The sequence below is a fragment of the Genypterus blacodes genome, unplaced genomic scaffold (assembly GCF_046128005.1).
Source record: "Genypterus blacodes isolate CSIRO-AG114 ecotype Tasmania unplaced genomic scaffold, CSIRO-AGI_Gbla_v1 ptg000012l_1, whole genome shotgun sequence".
Classification (NCBI taxonomy): Eukaryota; Metazoa; Chordata; class Actinopteri; order Ophidiiformes; family Ophidiidae; genus Genypterus; species Genypterus blacodes.
In genome coordinates, this window is record NW_027466826.1 from 4,843,311 (window position 1) to 4,856,150 (window position 12,840).

The 12,840-nt window shown below is 40.7% G+C and overlaps 1 protein-coding gene across 3 annotated transcripts; it reads right to left on the reverse strand.

Moving 5' to 3' along the window:
- Positions 1 to 531: 531 nt before the first annotated feature.
- LOC143010598 (FERM domain-containing protein 6) lies at positions 532 to 12,131 on the reverse strand. 3 transcript variants are annotated; one of them, XM_076162986.1, is made up of 14 exons: positions 10,221 to 10,531; positions 9,238 to 9,411; positions 9,040 to 9,130; positions 7,891 to 7,970; positions 7,678 to 7,754; positions 7,358 to 7,553; positions 6,780 to 6,935; positions 6,363 to 6,428; positions 5,831 to 5,899; positions 5,546 to 5,720; positions 5,044 to 5,325; positions 2,979 to 3,119; positions 2,774 to 2,844; positions 532 to 2,693 (listed from the first exon to the last, which is right to left on the reverse strand). In XM_076162986.1, the coding sequence occupies exons 2-14, from the start codon at positions 9,313 to 9,315 to the stop codon at positions 2,412 to 2,414; spliced, it is 1,764 nt and encodes a 587-aa protein (XP_076019101.1). In that variant the 5' UTR covers positions 9,316 to 9,411; positions 10,221 to 10,531; the 3' UTR covers positions 532 to 2,411. The 3 variants fall into 3 exon arrangements, with proteins under 3 accessions (XP_076019101.1, XP_076019088.1, XP_076019095.1); XM_076162973.1 differs by lacking the exon at positions 10,221 to 10,531 and adding an exon at positions 12,009 to 12,131 and having other exon boundaries at positions 533 to 2,693; XM_076162980.1 differs by lacking the exon at positions 10,221 to 10,531 and adding an exon at positions 9,804 to 9,919 and having other exon boundaries at positions 533 to 2,693.
- Between the last annotated feature and the right edge of the window lie 709 nt (positions 12,132 to 12,840).

A 12,840-nucleotide genomic window follows, 5' to 3' on the forward strand; every position in this document is an offset into this window, starting at 1 on the left:
ATTCAGCTATCGTGATAGGTTCAGAGGCAGACAATTTACTCAATACATTTCAACACATGTTGTATGGGGAAGTATGTTACATGTGGATTTTGATAAATGCAACGTTCACATTCCATGGTTCATGTGGTATGTTGTGTTTGTATGTTTTATTGAGTCGAAAAGAGGCTGAAAACTCAATCAAGTTATCACTAAACTGAGAAATGATAAGGTGGATTTCAGAATTCACTGCAATACAGTTATCATTGATTTTTTTTTTTAATTACAAGGACAGTTAAAACAAGGACAGGACATTTGAATGGTTATATTTGTGTAGTTTGTGTGTGACATGATTGAAATATAAAGCATTAATAGTAGTAAATGCAATAATACGGTACATAGCAATAGAATTGGTGCTACAGCAGGCATATGGTCAACAGGGCCCCAGATAAAGGCCAATGATCACTGAACACATTTCACAGTGTACCAATGCAGTACAAAGAAATAATACGCACAAGTTCTGCGTAATATTTTCCATTTGTATCCACACTGACAGGAAATTACGATCGTTTCTGATCCATTTTGGCACTGAGTTGTGGTACTATTCATCAATAAGATAGCAAAATAAAAGTGACTGCATAGTGCTATATCATAAACCTCACATTCATTCTCCAGTGTGTTAGCTGTCACTTTCATGATACAGAGTTTCAGTCACTAATTAAAAAACGTAATATGAACTCGTTCAAGGGTAATATTTTATTAGGAGAAACAACTCAGACAGTAGCAGCACACAGAACAAATAAAGCTTACTGTGGCATTTTGGCATAAGGACAAAATGTGATAGAAAGAAATGAAATTGCTTCTTTTCCTCATTTATTTCTCTGTCAAGTCATTGTTTCATTTGGATTCAGGACTACCTGCCACAAAATATCTCTATTGTATTGTGACAACTTGTAATTTCATGGCAAATTTACTTGCAGATAAAGAAATATGTCAATTTAATGTGGATGCACTAGAGACCATTTAAAAAACAATTTTCATAAGTGATGCACTGTAACCAGAACCAGAATCTTAAACAGATTTGTGTACGAGTCCCCTTGCAGACTTGATATATGGTAAAAGCTGCGATACTCCCCAACTTCACATGAATCTACTTGAAAATGGCAATAGTAGCGTCAGTCTGTCCAATATCATTCAGAAACTCAAGAAAAAAGCCCAATAAATAAACAGCTAAAAATTATTGATTTTCTAGACTAGTAATCTTGTTTATTTTACCAGCATTAGATTTGATTGCCATATGATCACTATTATATAGATTCAATAGCAGAAAAAGACCATACAGTGTTATTTTGTGGCATTAAGAATTTATTTTCGCTTCCCAAACAGTGCTTTAAAAAGAATAGTTGTGTATTCCAAATTGACAGTCAGAGACTATTGACATTGAATAAAAACCTTAGTATCCAATCATTCTTTCCCATTGACTTCATCTGAGCTAACAATATCAAATCCTTAGTATACTATTTATAACCTGCAAAAGTGGTAGTGTTTATCATGTCTGAGAAAAAGGCTTTGTTTGGAGGTTACATAAAATGACAATACAGTAAATCCATTATACAGGACATGATTACAAAAGTTGTGCTTTACAAAAATACTTTTTTAATTATGAAATGAGAGTGTGCCTTGGTGTACGAATTTCATTGAATAGTTGCCAGTGGTTCCTATGTAACGACAACAAATTTGCAAATTGAAATGAAAGGGGAAGAGAGAATATAGCACGGTGAAGCTTTGGATGAATACATGAACAGCTGTCACAAACTGCAGCTATATTGCTGCCACAGACTAACAGATAGGAAAAGCATTACGGGAAACACTTTACAAAAATAATGGCTCTTATAAAACATAATAAAAAAAACTAACACAAAGAAATACAGGACCCAAGAGTGATTTTCCTGAATAAAACAACCAATTTTCCTTTAGTGTTTGCATGTCTCAATGGAAAGAAAACCGTTCAATTATAAACCCTCAACTTTAATTTAACACTATTTGCACATTGGTCAGCAAAAATATTCAATATTGATTAAAACTTAACAAAAACAAAGATTAGAAATGTTTTTGTAATAAGAAATTCAAACGTAATAAAATAGTGCAAGCAGTATTTACACAATATACAACAAAATCAATAAATATGCTGTGTTTACCGATTGAAATGTTGTTAGATTAGGTCTCCATTTTCCAATCCACAGCTTTATAAGAAATTAAAGAGGATCCTATCATCAACTTTGTAAGAGTCTTCAAAAATGATGCACAAATCGTCACTGTCGTACAGAAAATATCGTGACGCATTCTTGTGTAGATATAACCTTTGATGCAAGTTGCGCTGTATGTAAAGGAAGAGAACAAGTATACATTATTTGCAGACATCAGCACTGTGGTATTCAAAGTATGAATTCCAGCAGCTGGTCGTCCCCTAACAGGTCCAGGGAGAGGCAGTTTGTAGACCTGCGGCCATAAAAAGAAGGTTTGTCCTGACAGTGTGAAGGGGGGTCATAACTGTGATCTCCAGGGTTTGTTGGAGTGTCCAGTAGCCCATAGGTGTAACCTAGTGAGGAATCGGGCAGCGGTGTGGTTCCCAAGGATGCTGGAGGGGGGAACAGACGGACATCATCTAGACTCTGGCTGTGCCGATCTGCGCTAACTTGCGTCCTTGATTTCAGCATCTGTAATGACAGGTGATTGTGTAAATATGCAGTGAGCAAACATAACCGAGGGTAAGACTCATAGCGTGAAAGACACAAACCTGTTGTAACACGTCCTTGTTACGCAACATCCCTTTGTTGTCATCACTATGTGGGAGACACACTTTTACTTCTGTGGAGTCCAAAACATTTTATCAGTCAATTCTGGCAAAGATCTCAGAAAACAGCTTACCAAAAAGAAAAAAATCTTATTACCAGAATATACTGTATATTTTTAGACTTTACATCTAATCTAAGACCTTGTACCTGCTGAGTGTGAAGAGAGCTTGGGGCAATCCACCGACACACCTTCAACAAGATTTGCCAACCTGAACATCTCACTCGGATCGTCCACAGGAACTTCCTCTGGACTTCCAACATTGCTCAGGAGGGCTGGGGAAAAATGTTCTAGATCCAAAAAACAAAAATGTCAGAGTTTACCACTGGTTAAGGGTCAACCTTTTCCAGAAATAAATCCTCAACCACTTGCAGCAACTCTGAGTCGAGTAGTCCAGACAGTTTTCAGCTCAAGAACAAAGAGGTGAAAGCGAGTTTACTCTTGTTTGTCAACACAGGCGCGACAAAATTGTTCATGTTTGCATTCCAAAACCCAAGATTAGACTCTAGGTCTGCTCGTTTGATGCTAATGACAGTGATTAAAATGAAGAACTTGCAAGGAGGATTGTGCCGCTCCAAAATGAATGCCAGTTGATATGTTGCCTCACAGAAAAAACAATTTGAATGGCAACCTGAAACTAACAACACATTACTTTTTGGCTGAACAGCTCTCTGGTGCCATATTCATAAGCAAATCTGGTGCACAGCGTAAACAAACTGAGGGCGCTTGTTTCACCTTAGATTAATGCTGGGTTATGGCACTGGAGTGAACTTCTTCAAGAGGGCTGTAGGGATAACAGATACACACGTGGCTACAAATGTGTTACAAATGCTGCTGTGCCTGTGTGATGAATATTCTGACAATGCACAATGTTCATCAGTTACAAGCAGTGGCAGCTGTCTCCACAAATTCCTTCCCCTTTCTTTGCAGAGCCTCTGGATAGGACACACACTGAGTTGGACAAATAAGCTGTAATAAAAGCCCAGAGAAAACATTATAGAGCTAAACTCACTGGCAAAACCTGGAGGCCTGCAGCATCTGAAGGAGTGGGTGGAAATGCCTGATGGTGCTTTCAGTTTATGTCAAGTATCAGTGTTCAGACAGAATATTAGTTTTAAAGACAATACGTGTTTTTCAGACAACAGAGGATCGAAACAGCTCAATATTTTCCATCTCTGACACCACTACCCACACCTAAACTTTGTATTATCCATTCTCTAAATAATACATCCACAGAGGCGAAGGTTGCTCAGTTTTAACAAGAGGTTTTTCCCGTGTTTAGGGTTGTTTGTTTGCGAATAATCATACACACGTGGCTAAAAGTGTTCCTTAAGTGTACGCTTAAAATTAAAAACAAAACCGCATATTAGTATTCCATATCTAATAGAAATCTCATTTTGTTTCCATTGTAACATTATTTCAAATATTAAAATAATTGGATTGTAGTGATACTATTTTCTTTAATTGGTATCACAGCTGTCTTCAATCTCCTAATCAGACATTTAGCCTATTTAAATGGACAAAAGCTCCACCCGTGTTGTTTGGTATCATTGTGTGATGACCCTTAACCTAATATTTCAATCACTGCAATCAAGCGCTTCCTATAGCTCTTGTTCCTGTCTCGGGGTCATTATGCTGATGGAGGAGCTCTGACCCTGAGACTGAGACGGAAGTTTCTCACACCATCAGTAAGAAACAGGAGTCGCAGTTAATTTTGGTTGATAAGATGAGTCATTTATATTTAACACACGCCAATGCAGGTTCTCAGCCCACTCAGAGTTGATTCAACTAATTCCAATAAGCTGTAAGGAACTATAAACCTGTGGTATATTTGGCTGCGGCGATCTTAGCAAACTCAATTCAGGGTTAGTAATAATTGTGTATTCAGAGTACAAACACATCCTTTGAGGAAAATACACTTTTTCTATAACATTTAGCTTTAAAAAATAAGTAAAATGGCGATAAAACTGTTCAACGTAAGACAAATCCACTGTGTGTTTGAGATGAGACGCTCAAGATTGTTTCTATAAATCATAGTGGTGACACTCGGTGACATATTGGACTTTGGAAGACAAACAGCAGCCGTGGCATGTATTCATACAGTAGGTACGTACGGTAGACAGCTGCTATTCTGCTCACATACTGTAGTTGAAAGAGGTGCTTAAGTTTGATGACAGGATATGTAATACATTTATAGAATAAAACCCCCCTCACCTTCCTCTTGCCACTCTTCGTCATCTGCCCGAGCTTTACTGCACGCGTCGAACCCAGACGTACAGGAGCTGTGGTGGCTGACTGTTGAGCTGAGACATTTCTCTGCTCGCTGCTGACCCTCCTCCAAGGAAACGATTTCCGTTGAGTGACTGTGTTGGTGAGTGTCCACTTCAATTCCAGAGCTGCTGGTGGAGTGGCGGGAAAGACCAGGGCTGCTCTCGCTGCCTGGGTGGTCCAAGTCCAAGTCGTCGCTGATGTAGGACTCTCTGTAACGCTTTTTCTCTGAAAGGAAGACAAATAGGTGTCTTTATAGCACATATATGCAATTAAAATGTCTGATATTAACCCTTCATTCCATTAAGAAAGATGTTTTCACCAAAATCAAGCATTTCTCTCAAGTGAGCTACTGAAGTATTATGAATTGAACTGTCATCTTAAATTATATCAATTATGTCTGCTACTCTAAACTCCCATACCCACTCCTTCCCCCCCCCCCCCCTACCTTCACTTTCTTCCAGCTGGCGTAAGTGTTTGAGAGCAGGCTGGAGGCTGAGGTAGAGGCGGTGGCTGCTGCTGAGGTGCAAGAGGAGGTGGCGAGAGCGGAATGGAGACCCGGTGTAGTAAACCAGCTTCCTGGCGGACGGTAAGCCATCTGGCTGGATCTCAAATTTCTTACCCTGAATGGGACACCATATTAAAACAAAAGTATGTGCAACTAATGTCCATTAAATAATTACCATGATGCCACTTGATCTTGATAGAGAATAGCGAGACGCATTGTCTGTACCAGGAAGGTGAGACGTCCCACATTGGACCAGGGGAAGTCGTACAGCAGCTGTCGAATGTTGTTCACCTCCTACACATACAAAACACAAAAGAAAAGAACAGAAACAGCTTCAACAAAGAGCTTTTGTGTCTAAATCAAGTAATACCACCTTCTTGATTTGTAATATGTTATATTCTGAAATAAGTGCTCCTTATTGTTTACATTCAAAAGGAGCCATCTGGAGCTTGCAAAGGAGGGAATGGTTTACTTGAGGCATCTCATGGTCTGCTGGCTCTATAATCAGCCAGACCTTAGAGCCCTAATCTCCCCAGATGGCCCCTGATGGACAGATCAAACAGGGGATGGGGATGGCAGACAGCCGTATCTCTTGGTGCGCCGCTATTGGTGGCGATCCCACACATTCCTCACACGGCCTGTCAGATGTTTTTGCACAACTGCAGATACGCCGACGAAAACCTTTTGAGCAAACACAGCTTCTCTCGTGCGCATATGTCGACGTACATACATTTATAACACTCACGCATGCACGCACCTGATAAACCTGCATTCCTCGTAAGGTCAGACCGAGCAAAGCCGTTCCTCTCTCCGCCTTCTTGTCCTAGACAAGTGAATGATGAGATGTCAGAGAGGCATCTGAGCAGTTTAGATAAGACAACCATTCCACAGTTAAGCCGTTCTGTGAGAGCACTGGGGAACACTGGGCTGCTCTTACAACAAATTCAGTGTGATAACACATGACACAAAGCATGGGCCGTCTTCCAAAAGATCCCTCAATGGTGCCGAGTGATTTGGAAAACGGGGAGGACACAAATCTGGAATAGCTGAAGGTTACGTAACTGCCCTACAGAGGCGTTCCTCAATTGGCAAGGGAGCTGAACAAAAATTCATCACCACAAATAATCAATGTTGCTCATTTCTATGATCTCAATCCATGTACTTGACCCTTGACCTTTTGCAGTTTGTAAAAATTGACGGGTACATCCTCCAGTCTACACGACTCCCTGATGAAGAGCAGGATGGCGTCACGTGCCGACATGCCCCACTGCTCCTGATGTACTTTGGGCCCGTGGCAGAGTAGGTAGCTTACTCCACGTTTGGCTATGATCTATAAAAGGAAAAAGGACAACACAACATATTTGGGTGGTCAGCCACAGTAGGTGTGCCCCTACAGAATGATGTTTATTTACTTTTTTGTATTCTCCTTTGACGTAGAAGCCCATTGGGACACATTTTTCCATCCTGCTCCCATAAGAATCTGTCCCATAGTTAAATCATGTTGTCCAGCTCCCTCCCGCACAAAATCCTCCAACATTATGATAGAATATAACATACTATCAATAATATAAAGTAATAAAAGGTACTTAACTAAATTGTTGACCACCATATCTATATTCTCAAGCTGCCAGAAACACTGGGATAGATTTATGATGGCCTGACAGCAACATAACTTTATAGTTTACATACGTGTAAATCAAACAGAGCCATGTTAAATGTTTCAGAATACTTTGTCGTCACGGGGATACATACCCAGGGAGGGAAGTACTCCTTGGGTTCAAAGTAAGACGTGAGCTCCGTATCCTCCCTGGGCGGCGGATGGTCGCCGAACTCAGCCTGCAACGCGTAGCCTGCCAGCTGGAAGTACACCTCCTCCTGCAGACGACACTCAGAGCGCAGCACCCGCTCACGCAAGTCAGAGTAGTACAGGTTCCGTGCCTTACGCTCGCTGGTAGGGGGACGGAGGAAGATGACAGTGAGGACAATGACGTGGGCAACAAAGCAGAAAGGATGCAAAAGCGTAAGGATTCTATAGAATGCAAGTTAGAGAGAATATAAATAGGGGTACATACCAAATAAGTCTGCCGTTCTCTACATAGTACTGCACTTTGAGACACAGAACAAGAGGTAACACTCTCTTGTGTAATCCCTGCGTGAAGGAAGACACACATGAAGGCCTGTGTGTGTTAGTATGTTCATATCAGGCTTAAATGTAAATATGACTCTGACAAGAACTGTCGCTGACAGTTTGCAGCATCAAAAGTGCTTTTATTTGCCGTTTTTACCTTTCCTGATTCTTGCTTCCATTCCTTGGGGAAGTACGTAGTCAGTTTGTCCTCCATGTCCAAAAATATATGCTCATTGTCTGCGATGCCAGAAAGACAGTCCAGAAAAAGGAAGCAAATAAAAGAACGATGTAACCAAGCGTGAAATTTGTCCCACATATAGACTAATTGGGGGGGAAGAGAGAAAGCCCTTGTGCTTCCCTTTATGAATGAAGCTACAAAGAAGCCACGGCAAATGCGATGTTAATATATGTATTTTCTAAAACACAGCATTAGCATGCAAGTGCAGAAACAAACAAGTATAGCTGGCAGGAGCTTTGTTTACCCCCTGAATATAACCTCCTTATTTTTCTTCATTCAAATCTGATTAATTCTATTCCAAAGGGAGAAAGCTGTCGTGCCAAGAGCCGAGGTGCTTTATCACTCTCAGTCGGCTCCGATGAGTCACGGCACAGGCATGTTCTATTTCATCCAACTTATTCATCTTGTTGCTTCTTTTTGTGCCGTTTCACAACTCACTCCCCCGACCGACCGACCACCTCATGCCCTCTGTGACTCATTCCAAACTCTTCACCCCCGGCCAGGGTAGTTTCTGCTTAAGACGGACTGTGTCATGTCGAGTCTCTCCCCCGCCCACAAAACTCCCACCCTCCCCGTTCTATCATCAATCCATCCCTCCCCTCATCGAGGAGCTGGAATGCGAGGGTGCATTCCGATCTTAATGAAGTTAATATTGCTGGAATCTAGGCCTTAAGTGGTCACTCAACCAACACCGCCAAAACAAAAGGCTTGTTTGTTCACGAGGTGAGCCACACAAGATTATCCAGGCATTTCAACATATTTGTACAAAAAGGAAAGAACCGGAACAAAAAGAAAACAACAGGTTTCAAAACTTTGCTCTTTGGATTACATTGTGTATTTATGCAAAGTGGGACATGGGGTGTGTGTCGCATCGCAACAGAAAAGCTTTAGTGTAAAGTAATTCAAGCACAATGACATTCTCAACAGTCACGGCACTGAAATGTAATAAGTGCATGACTCAGACAAAATACTTCCTATGATCACGCCTTGGGATTTTCGGGACTGCGAGTGTGTGAAGCTGCTTTCAGTTTCAGACGGGTTTAGGGGTCAAGTGGGGAGCAAACTTACCCATGACCACAGTGAGGCCAAAGAAGTGCAGCTCTTTGATTCCAAGAAGCTTTGCCACACAACTCAGCACATCCTGTCCTGTAGACTTTGGCTAAAGCAGGACAAAGAAACGAGTCGTCAATATGGATTCCTAATAGACAGAATACTGAAGAGGAGACAGGGGACAGCAAGATGACAGCTGCAGACATGTTAACCCACCCCTATAGTGACATCCAGCTGATCTTTGTTGGGCAGGAGAACACAAATGTTTCTCTCTGGTTTTCTTGAGATGGACATGATGGCTGGCGTATGTTTTGCGTCTCCGCTTCCGTCTTCTCCTCCCGAACTCGGTCTCTCCTTCGCCTTTTATCTGTTGCGGGACAGCTCTTCCATCTAAACGAAATGATGTGATAAGGAAAGGAATGGAAATGTATGATCCGACAGTGGCTCAACACGAACGAGAGAGACGGCAGAAAGGAATTTGTGATGAGATTATGAGCTCATGTGTAATATCAAGATACTGGACCACGGGGATATTACACATCCTCCCAGTTACACGTCGTCATAACACGGAACTTTCTCCATTGTTAAATCAACTATATGAAAACAAACATCCTATTGCTTTTGAGCTGAATGCTTTTCAGTCGCACTCAATTCATGACGCAACACAAAGAAAGTCCATCTTAAAAAGTAGCCTGGCCTAAAATGCATCGTACCATGAACTAAGGATAATATTGCATCATGTGGCATCAACTTAAAATAAAATAAAAATCAATTAGACAAACCTTGTGCAAATCTTTTCTATTCCAACAACAAGTGCAGCAACCAGGAAACATTCAAACAAAGCATCTTATGGTAGATTCTGCAGTGAGCAAAAAAAAACAACAACTGGCCCATCTATTTGACCTGAAGCCCCAACTGGTACGACCCCCACATCTGATTAACCTCTCAGAATCAATTAAACAGATTATGGACTGCCGTGCTTTGAGTCTGATCCGTTGTAAATCCTGCTCTGAGTGGTAAATAGCCAAAAACAAATCTGGCACATAAGCGGTGCCTGCTCTTGTGCCAGTAAATGCCGCCACCCCCCCTTCTCCCACCTCCTCCTCCTCCTTCCCCTAAAGACATCCTCAAAGAAGACAAACAACCGCAGCAAAAATAGACGTCAAAGAAGTAATGTAACAAGAAGCTCCTTGTCATACCTGTCTTTTTTTTGGACAAACTTCGCTATTTACCAAGTACACAGTGGGGAAACTTGTTGCCTCTCTCACCTGCAAACACACATTGGTGTATGCTTTAACCCGCACACACACACACACACACACACACACGTCAGGTTGTGGGAACTACAGAAGTGAATGTTCTTGTATGACATTTGTGTCAACTGCTATGATTCGTGGACGTGTTCGAACAGAGCCTCCTCACTCAGTGCAAACAGACATCTGAAAACCTGAAATACCAGCAGCCTTAATGTCGACCTTGTTAACGACAGCAGCAAACTATACTGTACGGCTGCAAGATTACACAAAGAAGAAATACTCTGTCAACAACTGGGCCAAGTATATTTGAGTTTAAAGCAGACTGTTTTCAGTTTATTTCTGCATTTTGCATTAGATTCTCGATTTCCCCAAGGGGTGAATAAAGTATCTATCTATATATCTTTCTATCTATCTATCTATCTATATCTATCTATCATCTTTGAGGAGAGATATATGTTTTCCTCAGTAATCATCACAAACAATCCTGACCATCAGAATGGTAAATGCAGTACCTTGGAAATGATTGAACTTATCACGTTTTGGAGCAGTGTATCTGATTTATTATGAGCTAATGAACCTGAAGTCTGAAACTAGTTCCACCTGTTTTGATTTCTGACATATTGGAAGGAGAGGGTGTAAGCATTTGTGAACAACTGGGAAACTAGGAAATTGCTTCTTAGGAAAACCTTTCCTCAAAGCCTTTCTTATGAGAGAGAGAGAGCTTTGTGTACAAAAAAAAAGAAGAATAAATACAACAAATTAGTTTACATCAAAGAATAATTTGTAAATCAACAAAGCCTTTATGAATAATGGAGTACTTTCCATTTAATATTGCAACAACTGTCATATGAAAGCAACAACATAGACAATTGAGTCAAATCTTCTGTTAGAAGACTGTTAGGAGAACTTCCACCCAATTTGCAATCAGGAACACAAGCATATGACAAGATACATGTCACCATTAGAACCAGAGTGCAATCATCCCTCCAGTTGTCTGCAGACATCCCCCCCTGTTGCTCCCAGAGTAAAGCCTGGCATCACATGAGAGCAGCCATCTGTAAAGCTTAATTCCGCCTCAAGACTGTTATAATCTCACTTCTGAGCGCACTGCTGGCTCCTACACAAACACACACCCACCCAAACATCCCCACTGCACTGGCTGCATTGGTCTAGTCACTGCCCTCCTCAACACCACAAACAAGGCAAAGAAAAGGGCTGAACAAAAGGGGGGAACCAGTTACACTCCATTAACCCCCAAAACAAGAAGATGAACCAGATTCGCAGTTTCAGTGGAGCAGAGAATGAGTAAGACTCTCTGGGAATTTCAGATAATAGTTTAATTTCCCAGAACTCAACTTCAGAACAGACTGTTTGACAATTTCATTTAAGGATAAACATTTAACCCTCCTCTTATTCCAATATATCCAATTCTGTGTGTTAAAAAAATGACGCCCGTTATGTTTATGTCGCATGCAATAACTCAAACTAGTTCAACAGTTTACTTGCTTAAAAGTTGATGTAACTTCTGGAGTTCGTAAATAAACGACTTTACGGCAAGCGAGGAGCAAGTAAGGCTTCAGAAAACCGAAAACTACTTCTATTTTCGTAATATTTTGGTAAAAACAAGCCTCTGTGTGACAACTTTGATGCATCCTGGGAGCAACAAGTACATCACATCTTTTTTAGCAAACTACATTACGTCATTACGCTACTCAGCAGTTCGATACTCACCGTCTAAATTTGAGATACAAAGTGGTCGAAACTCAGTCGCGGGTTTCCACCAAACACTCAGTCAGCAGATTCTTGGTTTTAAATCCCAGTAAAGTTGTGACCGCCACGCCATCCAACCTGCTCCCACACTTGCGTGATACAAACTTACAATCAACTTGAAGCGCAAAAGACTGGGTCGTACCATTTTGAATAGCTGCGGGGGTGGTTGCGTTTTGATGACGTTAATTAAAAGCTTTCGTCTTTTTGCCACTTCATAATTGCACTAATATTAGACCTTAAACTCAGATATGTAACCTAATTGAAATAGTGAAAAACTTCCTTTATCCACGACAAATCAATGTTTTAATGCAATTTCACACACCGCCCTACCTGTGGTTTGCCAATAGTATCAAGCTCTTGCTCGTGGAGGTCCAACCACATTGTGGGATGCTTTTTGCTGCTGTGTTGATCATTCTGAGGTTACCTTGGTGGAGCATTTGAATGTGTTATTATTGCAAGAATTCACATTTAATTCGATTTTGTAGTTAAAAGGCTTGGCCATTGTATACAGTAGTCCCTTATTTTGGCCTCAAACCAAGAGTAAGTTTGGTTTTAGCATTGGTAGGTGTAGTTGGATGCATTTATCCATTTATATTTTATTTTATTCATGTAAATATGACGAAAATGTATGTCTAATATTTACCCATAATAGATTATAGAAGTAATTAGGCTACAGGAAATAATTGCAGAACAAGTAGAGGTTGTGCAACTCTGTTTTAACCAACAGATGAAAATTGAAAATAGTTTGTTATTAATACACATCTGAAAATTGTTCTGATCACCAACAAAGAAA

Coding starts and splice junctions, on each gene's coding strand:
- LOC143010598 (XM_076162986.1), bottom strand. CDS start 9,315: ATGTCCATCTCAAGAAAACCAGAGAGAAACATTTGTGTTCTCCTGCCC. Junction 5,900..6,362: donor GAGGAATGCAGGTTTATCAG/GTGCGTGCATGC, acceptor TTGTATGTGTAG/GAGGTGAACAACATTCGACA. Junction 5,721..5,830: donor TGGGACGTCTCACCTTCCTG/GTACAGACAATG, acceptor TGTCCCATTCAG/GGTAAGAAATTTGAGATCCA.